Raw genomic sequence first — 14,136 nt, 5'->3', positions numbered from 1 at the left:
CACCGTCTCCCGCACTTCTGTCACTCCTCGTAGCTATCACAGAGCCCATGCAAATTGGTAATACACGTCTACACCCACAGGAGCGTCAGCGTCGAGTCATCCAGCGGCTGTGTATCTACTGCGGTCAATCCGGTCACTTTATTTCCTCATGCACCCTCTGATCAAAAGAACAGGCTCACTGCGACACGATAGCGTCGTGGTGAGCCAAAACTCCATTCCCTCAAGCTCTCCCTCTCGCATGACCATTACCGCTTGCATTATAGTTTCTGCTCAGAACACCCCCATTACTGCCCTTATAGATTCCGGTGCAGATGACAACTTCATTCATGAAGCAATAATTCACCAGCTCCAAATCCCTCTCCAACCACTTCCATCCCCGATGAAAGTCACAGCCCTGAATGGACGAATCATCTCCCACGTTACTCACCAAACAGTGCCATTCACCTTGCTCATTTCAGGTAATCACCATTAGAACATCTCACTTTTTGTTATCCCTTCCCCTGAATTCCTCGGAATTCCCTGGCTCAAAAAAGACACTGCGACGCCCGGATATTCACCAAGTTGGCTCTATGGAACGCCTACTACCTCATCCATACCCGAGAGGGGGATGAATGGAAAACCGCTTTCTACACCCCTCTCGGCCACTTCGAATACCAGGTCATGCCATTTGGATTGACTAATGCCCCCGCTGTCTTCCAGACCTTCATTAACGACATCCTCCGTGATGTGCTGAACCAGTTTGTTTTTGTCTATTTGGATGACATTCTCATTTTCTCCTGCTCCCTTGAAGAACATCACCGTCATGTACGCCGAGTCCTCCAACGCCTCCTTGAAAACCGCCTGTATGTTAAACCCGAAAAATGTGAATTCCACCTCTCCTCCGTACACTTCCTGGGCTACGAAGGACAGCTACAACCCGACCCTGCCAAGATCCAAGCCGTCGTTAACTGGCCCACTCCCACCACCCGCAAAGAACTGCAACGTTTCCTTGGATTTGCCAATTTCTACCGTCGATTCATCTGTAATTACAGCAAGGTCGCAATTCCCCTCACTAGCACTCACATCCATCAGCTCCCCCTTTGAGTGGACCCCGGCAGCATCCCAAGCTTTTAGTCAACTCAAGACCCTGTTCACCAGTGCGCCCATTCTTTGCCACCCCGACCCCTCCCTCCAGTTCGTGGTTGAGGTTGACGCCTCAGAAACGGGGGCAGGGGCTGTCCTCTCGCAGTGGGACCCCACGACCCAGAAACTTAACACTTGTGCCTTTTTTTCCCGTCGACTGTCCCCTGCCGAGAGGAACTACGACGTCGGCAACCGAGAGCTACTAGCCATTGTATGGGCCTTGGAAGAGTGGAGGCACTGGCTGGAGGGGACTGAACTACCATTCATCATTTGGACAGACCACAAGAATATCTCTTACCTCCGTTCCGCCAAACGCCTTAACCCTCGACAAGCTCACTGGGCTCTCTTCTTGAGCAGGTTTAATTTCAGTCTCTCCTTCCCTCCTGGCTCCAAAAACAGCAAACCAGATGCCCTGTCTCGACTTTACTCACCCCCTCCAGCCCTGACGAACCGGAACCAATCTTTCCTTCCTCGTGCTTCGTTGGAGCAGCCACTTGGCAGATCGAACATGTGGTTCAGGAGGACCAAAAGACTCACCCGGACCCCAACACCGGGCCTCCAAACCGCCTGTTTGCACCCGATTCCGCACGCTCTGACGTTCTTCAGTGGGCTCACAACTCCAAACTCACCTGTCATCCTGGCATCACCCGCACCATTCTTTTAATCCAGCAGCATTTCTGGTGGCCCAGCCTTGTTCAAGACACCCGGGAGTTTGTCCAAGCCTGTTCCGTCTGTGCCCGAGGGAAGTCTCCACACCTGCCCCCAGCTGGGCTGCTGCGTCCATTGCCTATCCTTAGCTGCCCTTCGTCCCATATCGCTCTGGACTTTGTTACCGGTGTACCTCGTTCTGAAGGTAACTCTATCATTCTCACTATTGTCAATCGCTTTTCCAAATTCGTCCATTACGTACGTATATTGTCTCTGACAGAGGTCCTCAGATGTATCAAAAGTGACATGACCGTGGAAATGTACGGTCCCTCACGCTAACTACATGGCTGGCGTACGCACGTTTCTGCAGCTTTTGGTGCTTTGGTGACACTTAGAGGTGATGCTGGGAAACTGTTCTCATAAATCTGCACACCAGAGACACATGAATAATTAGCACTGATGAACAATTCAGGCCCGGCAACATTTGATTTCAACAATGCAATTGAGGCAATGACTCAGAATTCATTTGTTAACCAGTGTATTTAATGAACCACTGATATTTTTTCGGGCACCTATTAATTGATCAAGGCCGTCATTTATGGCACCTATTGCCCTCACAATCGTTCATGACTCCAGCACATGCACTGAAAAAAAGAGTCTTTTGAATTTACTTCATTTGAACATGTGCAGTGGTTGCACATGATTCAAATGTGTTTAAATTGACATAATTTACCCCTCTTCTCCTAAAAAAAACCATGATTTTTTGTCAGTGTGCGTGTTCTCTCCTGTGTATTAAAATAATAAATTGAGTAATCAAAAAGGAGTCAAAGTTTTTGATATCCTCTTTGATATGCTGATGTGCTTCTATTTGAATTCAAAAGATTTATTACAAATACCACCCATACAACATTTACGCATGAAACAAATGTGTTCATACAGTAACCTACACTCAGCCCTGTGAGATAGGGCTGAGTGTAGGTTACTGTATGAACACATTTGTTATGAGTTCTAAAAAATACATCGTATTACCCTTCTGGGGTGATCATAGTCAGCCACGTGTCCTCCCATCATCACCCCTGAGAGAGCAGCGTCACCCACGATCGCAGCGATTCTCTCCTCGAACGGGTGAGGCCCCCCGTGCTTCCGCCTTTTTTTGGCCGCTTCACATCCACCTTAATGTCTGACCACTTCATTTTTAGTTCAGCGTGTACGTGCTATTCTGTCTCCACAGCAATGACAGCCGCACACGCGCTGTCCCATTCGCTCCTCTTTCGCGTGTTGTTAATGCTGGAGGACAGCGTGCCAAAGAGGATTTTCTTGCGTGGCTCCACTTCATTGAGCAACTTCACATTCAGAAAAAGATTTTTTCTTCATTACCTTGCTCATTTTCCTTTTTTTCTGATCATGCAGAGATCGGCATCTCAGGTGCAGGTCCATTTAAATATGATTTTCATATTCAAATGTGGGCGTGGCCAGGGAGGAGTCGGCTACTCCAACATGTGGGCTCATTTCCACGTTGATTGGAATGTACGAAGGAAATGTGCTCGGATTCATGAGTACGCAGAGTTTCATACATCTGAATATTTTTGTGCATACGACGTTTTCTGGCTTTGAGCGCACGCCGTGTTTTAGGAGGAAATCCAGTCTTTGTACATGAGGCCCCAATTCCGCTACCGGTATGTCCCCATTCATGGCTTGCTATAGTTACCAACCCCCATTATCCAAAGAACAGGAGCAGGCAGTGGCAGTCCCCGCCGTCAAGGATCATCTCCGGAGAATCCAGGCAGCGTGGAAAGACGTCTGAGCGGCATTGACCTGCTCCGCTGCACGTAATAAACAGCTCGCGGACCATCAACGCTCCTCGACGCCCGAATACAAGGTGGGCCAATCTGTCTGGCTTTCTTACGACCTCCCGCTTCAGACAATCCCGGAAACTCACTCCGCGTTTCATTGGCCCCTTCCCCATTACCAAGATCATCTATCCCACTTCCGTCCAATTGAAGCTTCCAGCAGTCTCTGAAAATTCATCCCACATTCCACGTCTCTTTGCTGAAGCCTGCCTCCACCTGCACTTTCCTATAACTTCATTATGTTATAGCTAATTGCAGGCCATATACAGCTAGCGAGACAAACCCTTCACTCTCACATTCACATCTACCGACAATTCAGAGTCTTCAACAAACCTTACATGCATGGTTTTTGAAATGTTAGAGGAAGCCAAAATACAAAGAGACCGCCATCTGCCAAAAACAACGTTTTTTGTTTTTGTTTACAGGATAGTCGTTGGAATATGGTCTAAGAACGTGGGGACATTCTCAAAGCTAATTCAGTTATGCCAATATACCAGTTAAAATACTGTATGTCTCAGTCATCACTGTACAGGTAAATGGCTTGGTGTGCATCAATGGATGATAAAAGGGAGCAGTACATATAATACGCTGTGTAAGAGGGAAGGAGCTTTCTGCATCTCTGCGCCAACCCCCCCCCCCCCCCCCCCCCCAACTCCCCCCCCCCACTCCAACCACCACCTCCCCCCCCCATTATCACACCCTCGACCACACACACAGTCAAAGGTCCAGATTAAGACTCACGCAAAATGAAACTGAACAACAGCGTGAAATCCCATGTTGAGGAGTAATGGGCTAATGTTGCCAAGGAAACTTGTAGCAAAAAAACAATACAGATCTCAGGGAATAACACAAGATAAATAATATTCAGGCTCTGTCATCACTGAAATGCGTATAACTTTTTCCTTATTTGAATCCAGGATCACCAACAAAACACTGGTTGCTTTAATCTTTTTGTTAACTCACTGTATTGATGTCATTCAGATTTACTGTATTCAGAAATGGTTTTAAACCTCTTGGGCAAGAATTTTTACTAAAATTGGTCAATTTACTCCTTTAACTCTTCCTAGTGATGACAGGAACCCATCCCAGCACACTTGGGGCGAGACCGATACACCCAGGACTGGTCGCCAGTCAACCACAGGGCACATACAAACACCCATTCGCACTTACATTTACACCCATGAACAATCTTGGCGTCTTCAATTTTCCTGCCATGCATGTCTTTGAAATAAAATATAATTTTCGTAAAAACTCCCTTGGAAATTGTGTGTGAATGCTGAGAAATGTGATGAATTGAGGACTAGAATACTTCTCAAAGGAGACATTATGGGAAATGTACTTCTTAATATAGTTATAAAAAGTACAATATCATACCATATCAAACTTACCGTATTTTCACAACCCTAAGGCGCACCGTATTATTAGGCACAGACACGGTAAAACATTCGCTAGCTTAAAACATATGGTAGCATGCATGCACGCTAAAACAATGTTTTTAAAAAGGCAATGGGAGCAAAACTGAGTTTGGTTGTACTTTATTGAAGTATTTAACAATGTACTCACGTTATTTTTTTATCAATCCTCATCCACAAATCCATCAAAGTCCTCATCTTCTGTATCCGAAATGAACAGCTAGGCAAGTTCTCCATAAAACACGCCAGGTTCCCTCTCGTCATTGTCGGAGTCACTCTCGTTGCCGGGTGGCTATTCAGCAATGATGCCGGCTTTCGCAAAAGCTCGAACAACAGTCTAAGCAGACACGTTAGCCCAAGCATCCAAAATCCATTCACAAATTGTGGCGTAACTCGCCCGGCGCTGCCTCCTAGTCTTAGTAACGCTGTGTTCGCCATCTGTCATCCGTGGCTCCCACGCCGCTCGCAACTTCACTTTGAACGCCCTGTTTTCCACCGATGTCCAGCGGTTGGAGTTCCTCCGTCAAGCCTCCCGGAATGATGGCATGCTCCGAGTTATTGCACTCAGTCGAATGGTGACTGTAGAGACGCTTCTCCCGGCTGTTCTTTGCTCATTAATCCATTGCTCAAATTTGTCTTCCAACTCGGGCCACCTCGCCTTGTTTCCGCATTTTGTTTTTCTTTTTTGTCCGCGGAAACTCAGCTTCGTCTTCTTGACTTGGCGAAGCTCATTTTCCTGCTTCTTCCACTTGCTTTCCTCCCGGCTGCGGCTGCTCGATTCCCATGTTCCTCTGCGTAACTAATAGCTTGCAGTTTAAACTGTGCTCCGTAAGCGTGTCTCTTCGTAGGCGCCATTTTTGGGGGTCCTTAGCCAAACCGATGCACATAATGGAACTATATGCCTACTGGGGGCGTCTCTTTAGCCTCCTCTGTCACGCGCACCCTTCCCCCTTTATGCATGCTGTACTCAGTCTTGTCTACCTTCCTCTATATAAACAGCGTGTCGGCAGGAAATGCTACCAGTCAGTCAAGCGGAGCGCTCATTAAAGTCACACAACAACATTTACAGATTTTGGAACACGGTGCACACATAATGCGGCGGCATTATAAGGTGCCCCGTCCATTTTGGATCAAATTTAAGACTTTTAAGTGCGCCTTATGGTCATGAAAATACGGTATATCTTTAGTGTGATTTCATTGTAATATCAGACTCAGCTTTATTGGGCAAGTACAGTATGTACTGGTAATGGAGCCACTCTAGTATGACATCAACCAGCCACTATGACAACATCTCAATAGTTAGGTCACTGAACTGCCTGCCCATGTATTACGTGTGAATTAAACAACCTGGGAGATTTCTTTTGTTCGCTGTGTATTTCGGAAAATGAGTCTGTGAGCAAGGAGCTTTGAATTTTGATGAATGTGATGTCACACTTGTCAAGAGGGTGGGACATGGTGGGAGTCTAGATGTGGAGGGGTGAGCATCTCCTGTACTGGGGGGAGTGTCATGAGCTGTGCCCTGCAGTACTGTTGTTGGAGCTTGAGTGGCGCTTTGCGCCCTCTCGCTTTCCCCTCCCCTCTCTCTTTCCAGCACTTCTCAGCCTCCGCCTGCTCTTGGGTCCAGTCCAATTCAACTTGTGACAGGGAGGCTCCAAAGGTCTCCATTAACACATCAAAAAGGCAGAAGATTTGCTGCTCATCCTTGAAAAAAAAAAAATAAATCGCTATAGAGGTCAGAATAGTCGCTAGATATAGGAAAAAAGTCACTAAGTTAGCGACACCATCGCATGCCAATCTGTTCCTGGTTGTCATGGTAATAAAAGCCAAACTCTGATTTGAAGTGACTTCTATGAATTCCCTGTAATTTTGACTGAATAATGTATCATACATAATAACAGCGGTTAGTATATTTTTACACACGCATGATATTTAAGGATGTTAAAATGTTACTTCATATATAGCCTGTTGCCTTAGTACAGGTAATAGAGCTATTATACAGCATGATGGCAACAGGGGAGTTTGAAATACTCCATCCATCCATTTTCTGAGCCGCTTCTCCACACTAGGGTCGCGGGCCTATCCCAGCTATCTTCGGGCAGGGGGCGGGGTACACCCTGAACTGGTTGCCAGCCAATCGCAGGGCACATATAAACAAACAACCATTCGCACTCACATTCACACCTACGGGCAATTTAGAGACTTCAATTAACTTACCATGCATGTTTTTGGGATGTGGGAGGAAACCAGAGTGCCCGGAGAAAACCCACGCAGGCACGGGGAGAACATGCAAACTGAGAGAGACACTCTAACCAGTTTTCCCACCGTGCCGCCGTTTGAAATACTCTCTCTGTTTATTTTAAAACATTTTTAATTATTCTGATGTTTATTGAAAATGCAGCCGGACAGAAAAGTCATCCCAGCACAATTAATTAAAGCCTATAGTTTGTCTATCCAACTTATTAGTGAACGAACACCATATCACTTGCATGTTAGTCAACTGGTGTACGGAGTTGCTGAGTCGGCACATCAAGGAAGGGTATACCTGGTGCCCAGGGGACCCTGAATGAGATATGAGTGTGCCCAATGTGTGGAGTATGCACAGTGTGAATACTAAAAATGTGCAGAGTATGTGAAACAAGAGGCTAGACTCCTGCGGGTCTGGCCCGGCCCGACCGGCCGGCAGACCACAGAGAAAAGGGGGGAAGCCCCCCCACGCTACAGCCAATTACGACCCCCCCACCAAACCAACCATTGTCCAGTGACCACAACAGGGCAAGTAGGCAGGCCTAACCGAGGCAGGAGGCGCTGACACCCACCATGAGCCCCAAGTCAGCCGGGGATCCCACACAGCCTGAGGGAGAGAGGGACGACGACCACGGCGGCGCACCCCGGGGAGAAGGAATAGGAGGGCACAGGCCCAGGACCCAGCAGCACGGCCCCCAACCCCCCACCCGGAGACTGTGACGAGACCCCCGGAGTGAGCCCAACAGGCACCACCCTGGGACGGAGAGCAGCCCCAGGATCAGCATCCCCCAGGAGGGCAACACGGACTCAACCATACCCAAAAGGAGGAGGTGGGAACTGACCCAGCATGCCCAGAGGCCAACCTCGCAAATCCAGAAGAATATTATTTTCTTGAGGAGGTTGACAGATTTAGTCCCACCTCAGTACATTTTTACAGCACAATGGCATGCGTGTGAAAGTGTGTCTTTTCTGGGAACTGCAAGCAGATCTGAACTGGGAAAATGTGTTGGTTCAGTGTAAAGATGGAAATGTAAAAATTTCTTGCATCTTGCTGAAGCCGCCATTTGAATGGACCTTTGGTGGTTGCACCCAAATATGTCTGTGTCTGTGTGTGTGTGTGCGTGTGTATAAGTACTCTTTCTCTTCACAAGAATGACTGATTGGAATAACAGGAGAAAATGAATGCCTTTGTATGATTCTTTATATTAAGACCACAGGAAGCATTCTGTACTCACCTTTTTGGGCATCCTTTCATTGACACAATGTATCGATTCCTTCATTATTTTCACAAGAGCAAATATACTGGGGAGGGATTTTACATGATTCAATACATCTTGTTGCTGTATCTTGCATGATTTCATCCCATCTACCTCCACTGATGACAGAGCTGTTGTCCTCATGTCACATATCTCTTCACACTTGATAACAGGCAGTGGATTCATCTTTTATACACAGTGACCTCAAATGTATCTTTTATTCAATCCAACCACTGCTGCTCAGTGAGAATCTGCATATTGATATCAGCAAGGCACTGCAACCGATACAATATGTTTTAAATTCCAATCTTGTGAAAATAATGTGTACTAATCCTCAGAATCTTGCGGAAATTATGACAAAACATGATGCTGTTTTTCCACATTGCCTGTCTGTGTTTTTATGGACTGAAACGTGAATATTCTAGCCCGGTTTACACCTGCAATAAGTCGGTAGTAGGCCTACTGACTTTTTTACTTACAAGTCCTTCCTTTGGTCTTGAAAAATGGCCTTTGCTTTGGACTATGCAGGTAAATGCTTATGTTAAACAAATAGAAGCACTTCACTTATTAAATCTTGTCACAGAGTACACTGTTGCATCCTCAACAAATACGTCATCAAGCTATCAGCAAAGTGTGGGGAGTTAGACTTGCATCGGAATGTTTTATTTGTTGCATGTGATTAGTACATTTCATTTCTACTTTTAGTGTATTAAGACAGAAACATCCAAGCATTATTCTCATATTTGTGTTTACGCAGTTGATAATTCAGGCACGTCCCTCCTCATAGGTTATATTGTGGAACAATATACTTGGAAATTAGGTGAATTTGCAGCCTTAGACTGGACACTAACAACAAGTGGCATTTTTATATGAGGAAAAAAAACCACTATGCCACAGTAAAACTACATTTTAAAAACCTTCCATCTTATAATTAATCTTTGTCATTCATTCAAAAACATCACAACTACAATAAATAATTGTATTTTTATTACTAGCTACTGGGCTCCAAAACATACATTGTTACAGGAAGGCTTCAGTTTACGATGGATTTCCATCCCTACGGCAGCAAAAGAATAAAAATGTACCAGAAAAGTCACTAACAAAGGACCCCCTGTACCATGAAGCGTAGTTGAGACTGAGAGACTTAAAATACCTACAGTATACACCAGAGAAAATGACTCGTATTGTTAAGGTAAACTCTATCGAATAACGTAGATTAGGTGCCGTTTGTAACCTCAAAACCTTCTATGTTGGGACCTTTTTGAACTGGGGACCCCCTGTAAACTGTTTCCTTGCCAATTTGAGGCAGAGGGCATTGTTGCAAGACGTTAAAAAAAAGTCAAGAAAGCTGTTCACATGCATCTCCACCACTGCAGCCGTTGATGTAGTCAGTGAATGACTCCAGCAAGACTCCAGCCTACAGGACAGAACCAACCTCACTCCACCACATACTAAGAAGAGCCACTCCACCAAAGCCTGAAGACTGAAACAACAGGCAAAATGGTGCACCCCTTTGTGGCTGTGTTGTCAGAGAAGCTCAGAAGGATTTTCTCCAAACATAACATCCCAATGCATTTTAAACAAACTAACACCTTCAGACGAAAGCTGGTTTACTCCAAGGACAAAATCCAGAGAAGCAAAGTCAGCAATGTTTTTTTACGTGGCGCAGTGTAGTGAGGAGTGCAATGACCTCTACCTTGGAGAGACGAAGCAGCCGCTGCACAGGCGCATGGCGCAACATCGACAGGTGGTACCTTTGGATCCAGAAGCAGCGGTTCATCCGCATCTCAAGAAGAAAGGACATTCCAATGTTGAAATTCTGGATAGGGAGACCTGCTGGTTTGAAATAAGTGTCATTGAAGCCATCTATGATAAACTCGAAAAGTTGTCTCGAAACAGAGGAGGAAGAAGTTTGAGGCATACAGTATAGCGTCATTCAACTGGAAGAGTTGTCCTAACGAGCTTTTTTGACACAAGACGAGCGAACCACTGATTGGTATGCAGGACGGTTGTTTCGCTAACTACACTGTGCAATAAACACAACAACAACAACAACAATCTGTTGTTGACCACCCCCAGGGAACACACCCACCGAGGCATAGAGGGACTCTACACCGATAAATTGAGAACCGAAGAAGCCTTTTAAATTAAATGGGAAATATTGCCAACAAACAAGAACAGCCAATTTGCCTTTATTTAACCTTTGTGGATGTTTCAACCTTTGCGGAAAGTCATGAAAGGGAAACGTTTTCAGAGACAACCTGAATTACCATCCATCCATTATACGCCCCAGTTATCCTGTTTAGGGTCGCAGGGAGCTGTAACCTATCCCATCTGACCTTGGGCAAAGCCAGACTAAACCCTGGACTGGGCGCCAGTCAATGACAGGGCACACATAGAGGCAGACAACCACTCACTGTCAGTGAACCCCCACTGCCAGTTTACCACTACACCGTCAGTGACTCCAACATTCATTTACGATAAACTCATTCATTTCACTATGGAATTGCTTCCCTAAGAAAACAACTTCAGCGCCACACCATGTGCCTCAAATGCAAACAAATCTCAACAGACTGTTCCAAAGAATACATTGGTGATTTTTAGAGGTGGCCATTTTCTCCACCACTTGTCATGCTCAGAGTGAAGGCAGGAGCTGGACTGGAGTCTTTGATGGTACAGTGGTTCACTCACCTTACTTCTGTGCGGACAGCGTGGGTTCCATTCCCACTCGGTGATAGTGTGAATGTGAGTGTGAGTGATTGTTTGTCTCTAAATGTGACCTGTAACCGACAGTGGCCAGTCCAGTGTGTAGTCTGCCATTCGCATGATGTCAGCCAGGCTCGAGCTCCCTGCAATCCATAAGCGGTATCGAAAATGGATGGATGGGAAGGCAATGGTCAGTCGATCACAGGCCAAAATGCCAACTACTGTATGTGAATCACTACACTTCCAATGAAACATTTAAGACTACTCAGTGCTGTGTTCTTGCATAGTACACTGAAAAGAGAAACTTTATTCATATCTAGAGACGTAGGCTACAATATATATATATATATTTTTTTAATCATGCTAAACTAAGTGCGTGGTTGCCCCATCCCTTACCCTTATCCCCTATGTCCGCTTTTGTGTGCGTGGGTGTTGTCAGAAAGTCCCCAAGCATATTCACGCACTACAGTTCTCTCTCATTGGTGCATTGGGGAACTGCGTTGATGCGCATGCAGTGACACTGTCGTGATCGCTGTAATAAAAAGGGAGGCAAACAGGAGAAAACAAGCACCAGAGTCAGAGGGAGGAACGCATCCAGACATTTGATCGTGGCTGCAACTCTGCACATTTGATCAACTCCTGAGGTACAGGTCATCATAAACTTTTGTGATTGTTTTAATGGTATTTTTACAACACTATAAACACACTTCTGCATTTGTATCACAGACTTGCTCTTTTAAAAAGAGAGTCCTATCATTATGTCATCATGAGAATTTCCTATCATCACACCATATTTATCATTCAGCTCTAACTTGGCACTTTTGGTCCATATGTATGTTGTCAGGAATCTGCTGAAGGATGGAGTGGTATGTCCTGGTGCTGATGCTGAGCTTACCCCCCTCCATGCACACACATTGTTCTTCACAGTGTCACAAATGTTTGCAGTACATTCTTAAGCCCAACAACGCCTACAGTAGCCTGGTAAGAAGACGGGTGACTATACTGCAAGTTCTCATTGAATGAGCTTTTTAGTGTGTTTTCACCTTTTGCACTGTGCTTTTGTGCTCGAGCTTGCCTCACATATGTGCATTTGTTTTAATTTCCCTTATGGGACAAATAGCCTCCCAATCGATACAAATGGGAAAACTGCAATTGTATCATTTGGCAAGTGACAGAGTGCGTTTGCGCCATGGATTTTTCTTAAAGCAATGCAATGTACAGTAGCCCGATTTTGTACAGTATATCATGTGCTACATCTGTAACATGCACCTTTTTCTCACTATTGGACAAAATAATAATAATAATATAAAGGCTATCTTATCTTTTGCCATCATATATTATTATTATTATATTACCAACTTATACCTTCATTGTGGTTTTGTTACAATTTCATTTAAGGTACTCTGTTGGAAATGATGTTTTTATTTTAGTATTAAATTTCTCTTTTCTCTGATATATGCAATGCATTCCTAAATATTTATGCATAAGATTGATTTTATGCTTGCATCACTTTGTCATCAGAGAGACCGCTTTGGGGGGGAAAAAATTGAGAAAAATGATCAATTAATTATTTTATTATTATTATTTTTTTAAATACCAAAAAGGTTCAGTGTTTTTGCCCCCCCCCCTCCCACAGCTGTATGTCGTTGTTGTTTTTTGGAGTGTCATACTTGTCCGTGGGTGTGTTGCAGTGGTGCGGGGTGTTGTGTCAGGATGAGCCGGGGCTGTGTGAGCATGCTCCGGGGCTGGAAGACTTGAGACACGAAGGTGAGAAGGCGCAGGAGGGGGAGGACAGCAAAGAAGCCGACGTGCGGTTCGTGAAGAGGCTGGACCAAACCACCAGGGAGCTACTGTCCTCCCCTTGGCGGGACAAGCACGTCGCGGACTTGTTGAAGAAGAAGACGGGGGAGAGAGGAGCGGACGTGTCGGCGCAAGAAGCGGAGGACGCCCAGGAGGGGAACATCCTCCGCGGCTACGATCACGTTAAACGTTACGGCGGCTTTTTACGCAAGTTTGGTCCAAAGTCCAAGAGGAGCGAGGCCGAGGAGCCCGAAGAGCTTCAGAAGCGCTACGGTGGCTTCATGAGGAGGATCAGACCGAAACTAAACAACATCAAGTGGGACAAGCGTTATGGAGGCTTCCTCCGTCGTCACTTCAAGATCTCGGCGCGCTCCGCGGAGGAGCCTTTCTCTTCTTACTACGACGACCACCTCAGTCGAGAAACAAGATGAATCGAGTACAGCACAATGAACCCTTCCTGCATCTTTACTTCATCTTCTATTTAACCCCAAATCATGCCTGCTGTACTCGCTGCCTTTTTTGTCTGTGCCCTTCGTCGTTGAATTCGAAGTTGTAGCGTGTTTCATAAAACCATGAATACAATTAAGACTGCAACTTTTGTCCATAATGGTAAATACAATAAAATATATTCTACACCAAGAACCTTGGACAAATTTAAATCTTTTCATGACATATTGTCACCAGTGATGATGCCAAATATGTTGACAGAGTTTTTAATTAGAAAGGATTCGTCCCGAGTTTTCAAAGTGGAGAAAAGACGAGAGCAGAACAATACTTAACCTAGAACATCAAATAACGTTGACGTGGGCTCGTGCCACAGTCGTAAAATATTCAGTAGGCTGCGTGGTAGTGGAATGCGTGAAACCTTTGCGTCACTGTGAGACCCCAACAGACCTCAGCAGTCCCCACAGTCCTGAGGAAAGCCATTTATCCACATCTCACGTCTCTCAATGGTCACTAGTTTTCCAGGTAACCCATGTATGTAATGCCATCTTGTGGCCAAGAAAAAAGGATGAAGCGATAACGCCTCAAGATTACTAACCGGTTTGTTTGTAGGTGTAAACTTCGTGAGTTAGCAACCTGAATAAATCTGTTTTT

The 14,136-nt window shown here is 45.4% G+C and overlaps 1 protein-coding gene across 1 annotated transcript; it reads left to right on the top strand.

Moving 5' to 3' along the window:
• Positions 1-11,780: 11,780 nt before the first annotated feature.
• On the top strand, positions 11,781-13,680 carry pdyn (prodynorphin). The gene is made up of 3 exons (XM_061792404.1): positions 11,781-11,882; positions 12,083-12,219; positions 12,930-13,680. The coding sequence occupies exons 2-3, from the start codon at positions 12,097-12,099 to the stop codon at positions 13,467-13,469; spliced, it is 663 nt and encodes a 220-aa protein (XP_061648388.1). The 5' UTR covers positions 11,781-11,882; positions 12,083-12,096; the 3' UTR covers positions 13,470-13,680.
• Positions 13,681-14,136: the final 456 nt, after the last annotated feature.

This window comes from Phyllopteryx taeniolatus, chromosome 1 (assembly GCF_024500385.1).
Source record: "Phyllopteryx taeniolatus isolate TA_2022b chromosome 1, UOR_Ptae_1.2, whole genome shotgun sequence".
NCBI lineage: Eukaryota > Metazoa > Chordata > Actinopteri > Syngnathiformes > Syngnathidae > Phyllopteryx > Phyllopteryx taeniolatus.
This window is presented reverse-complemented; position numbering and strand designations above follow the sequence as displayed.

What these genes read in the sequence shown, in the direction of transcription:
- pdyn (XM_061792404.1), top strand. Translation starts at nt 12,097, where the DNA reads ATGGAGTGGTATGTCCTGGTGCTGATGCTGAGCTTACCCCCCTCCATG. An exon ending in ACAACGCCTACAGTAGCCTG is followed by an intron (nt 12,220 to 12,929) that starts GTAAGAAGACGG and finishes GGTGTGTTGCAG; the next exon opens with TGGTGCGGGGTGTTGTGTCA.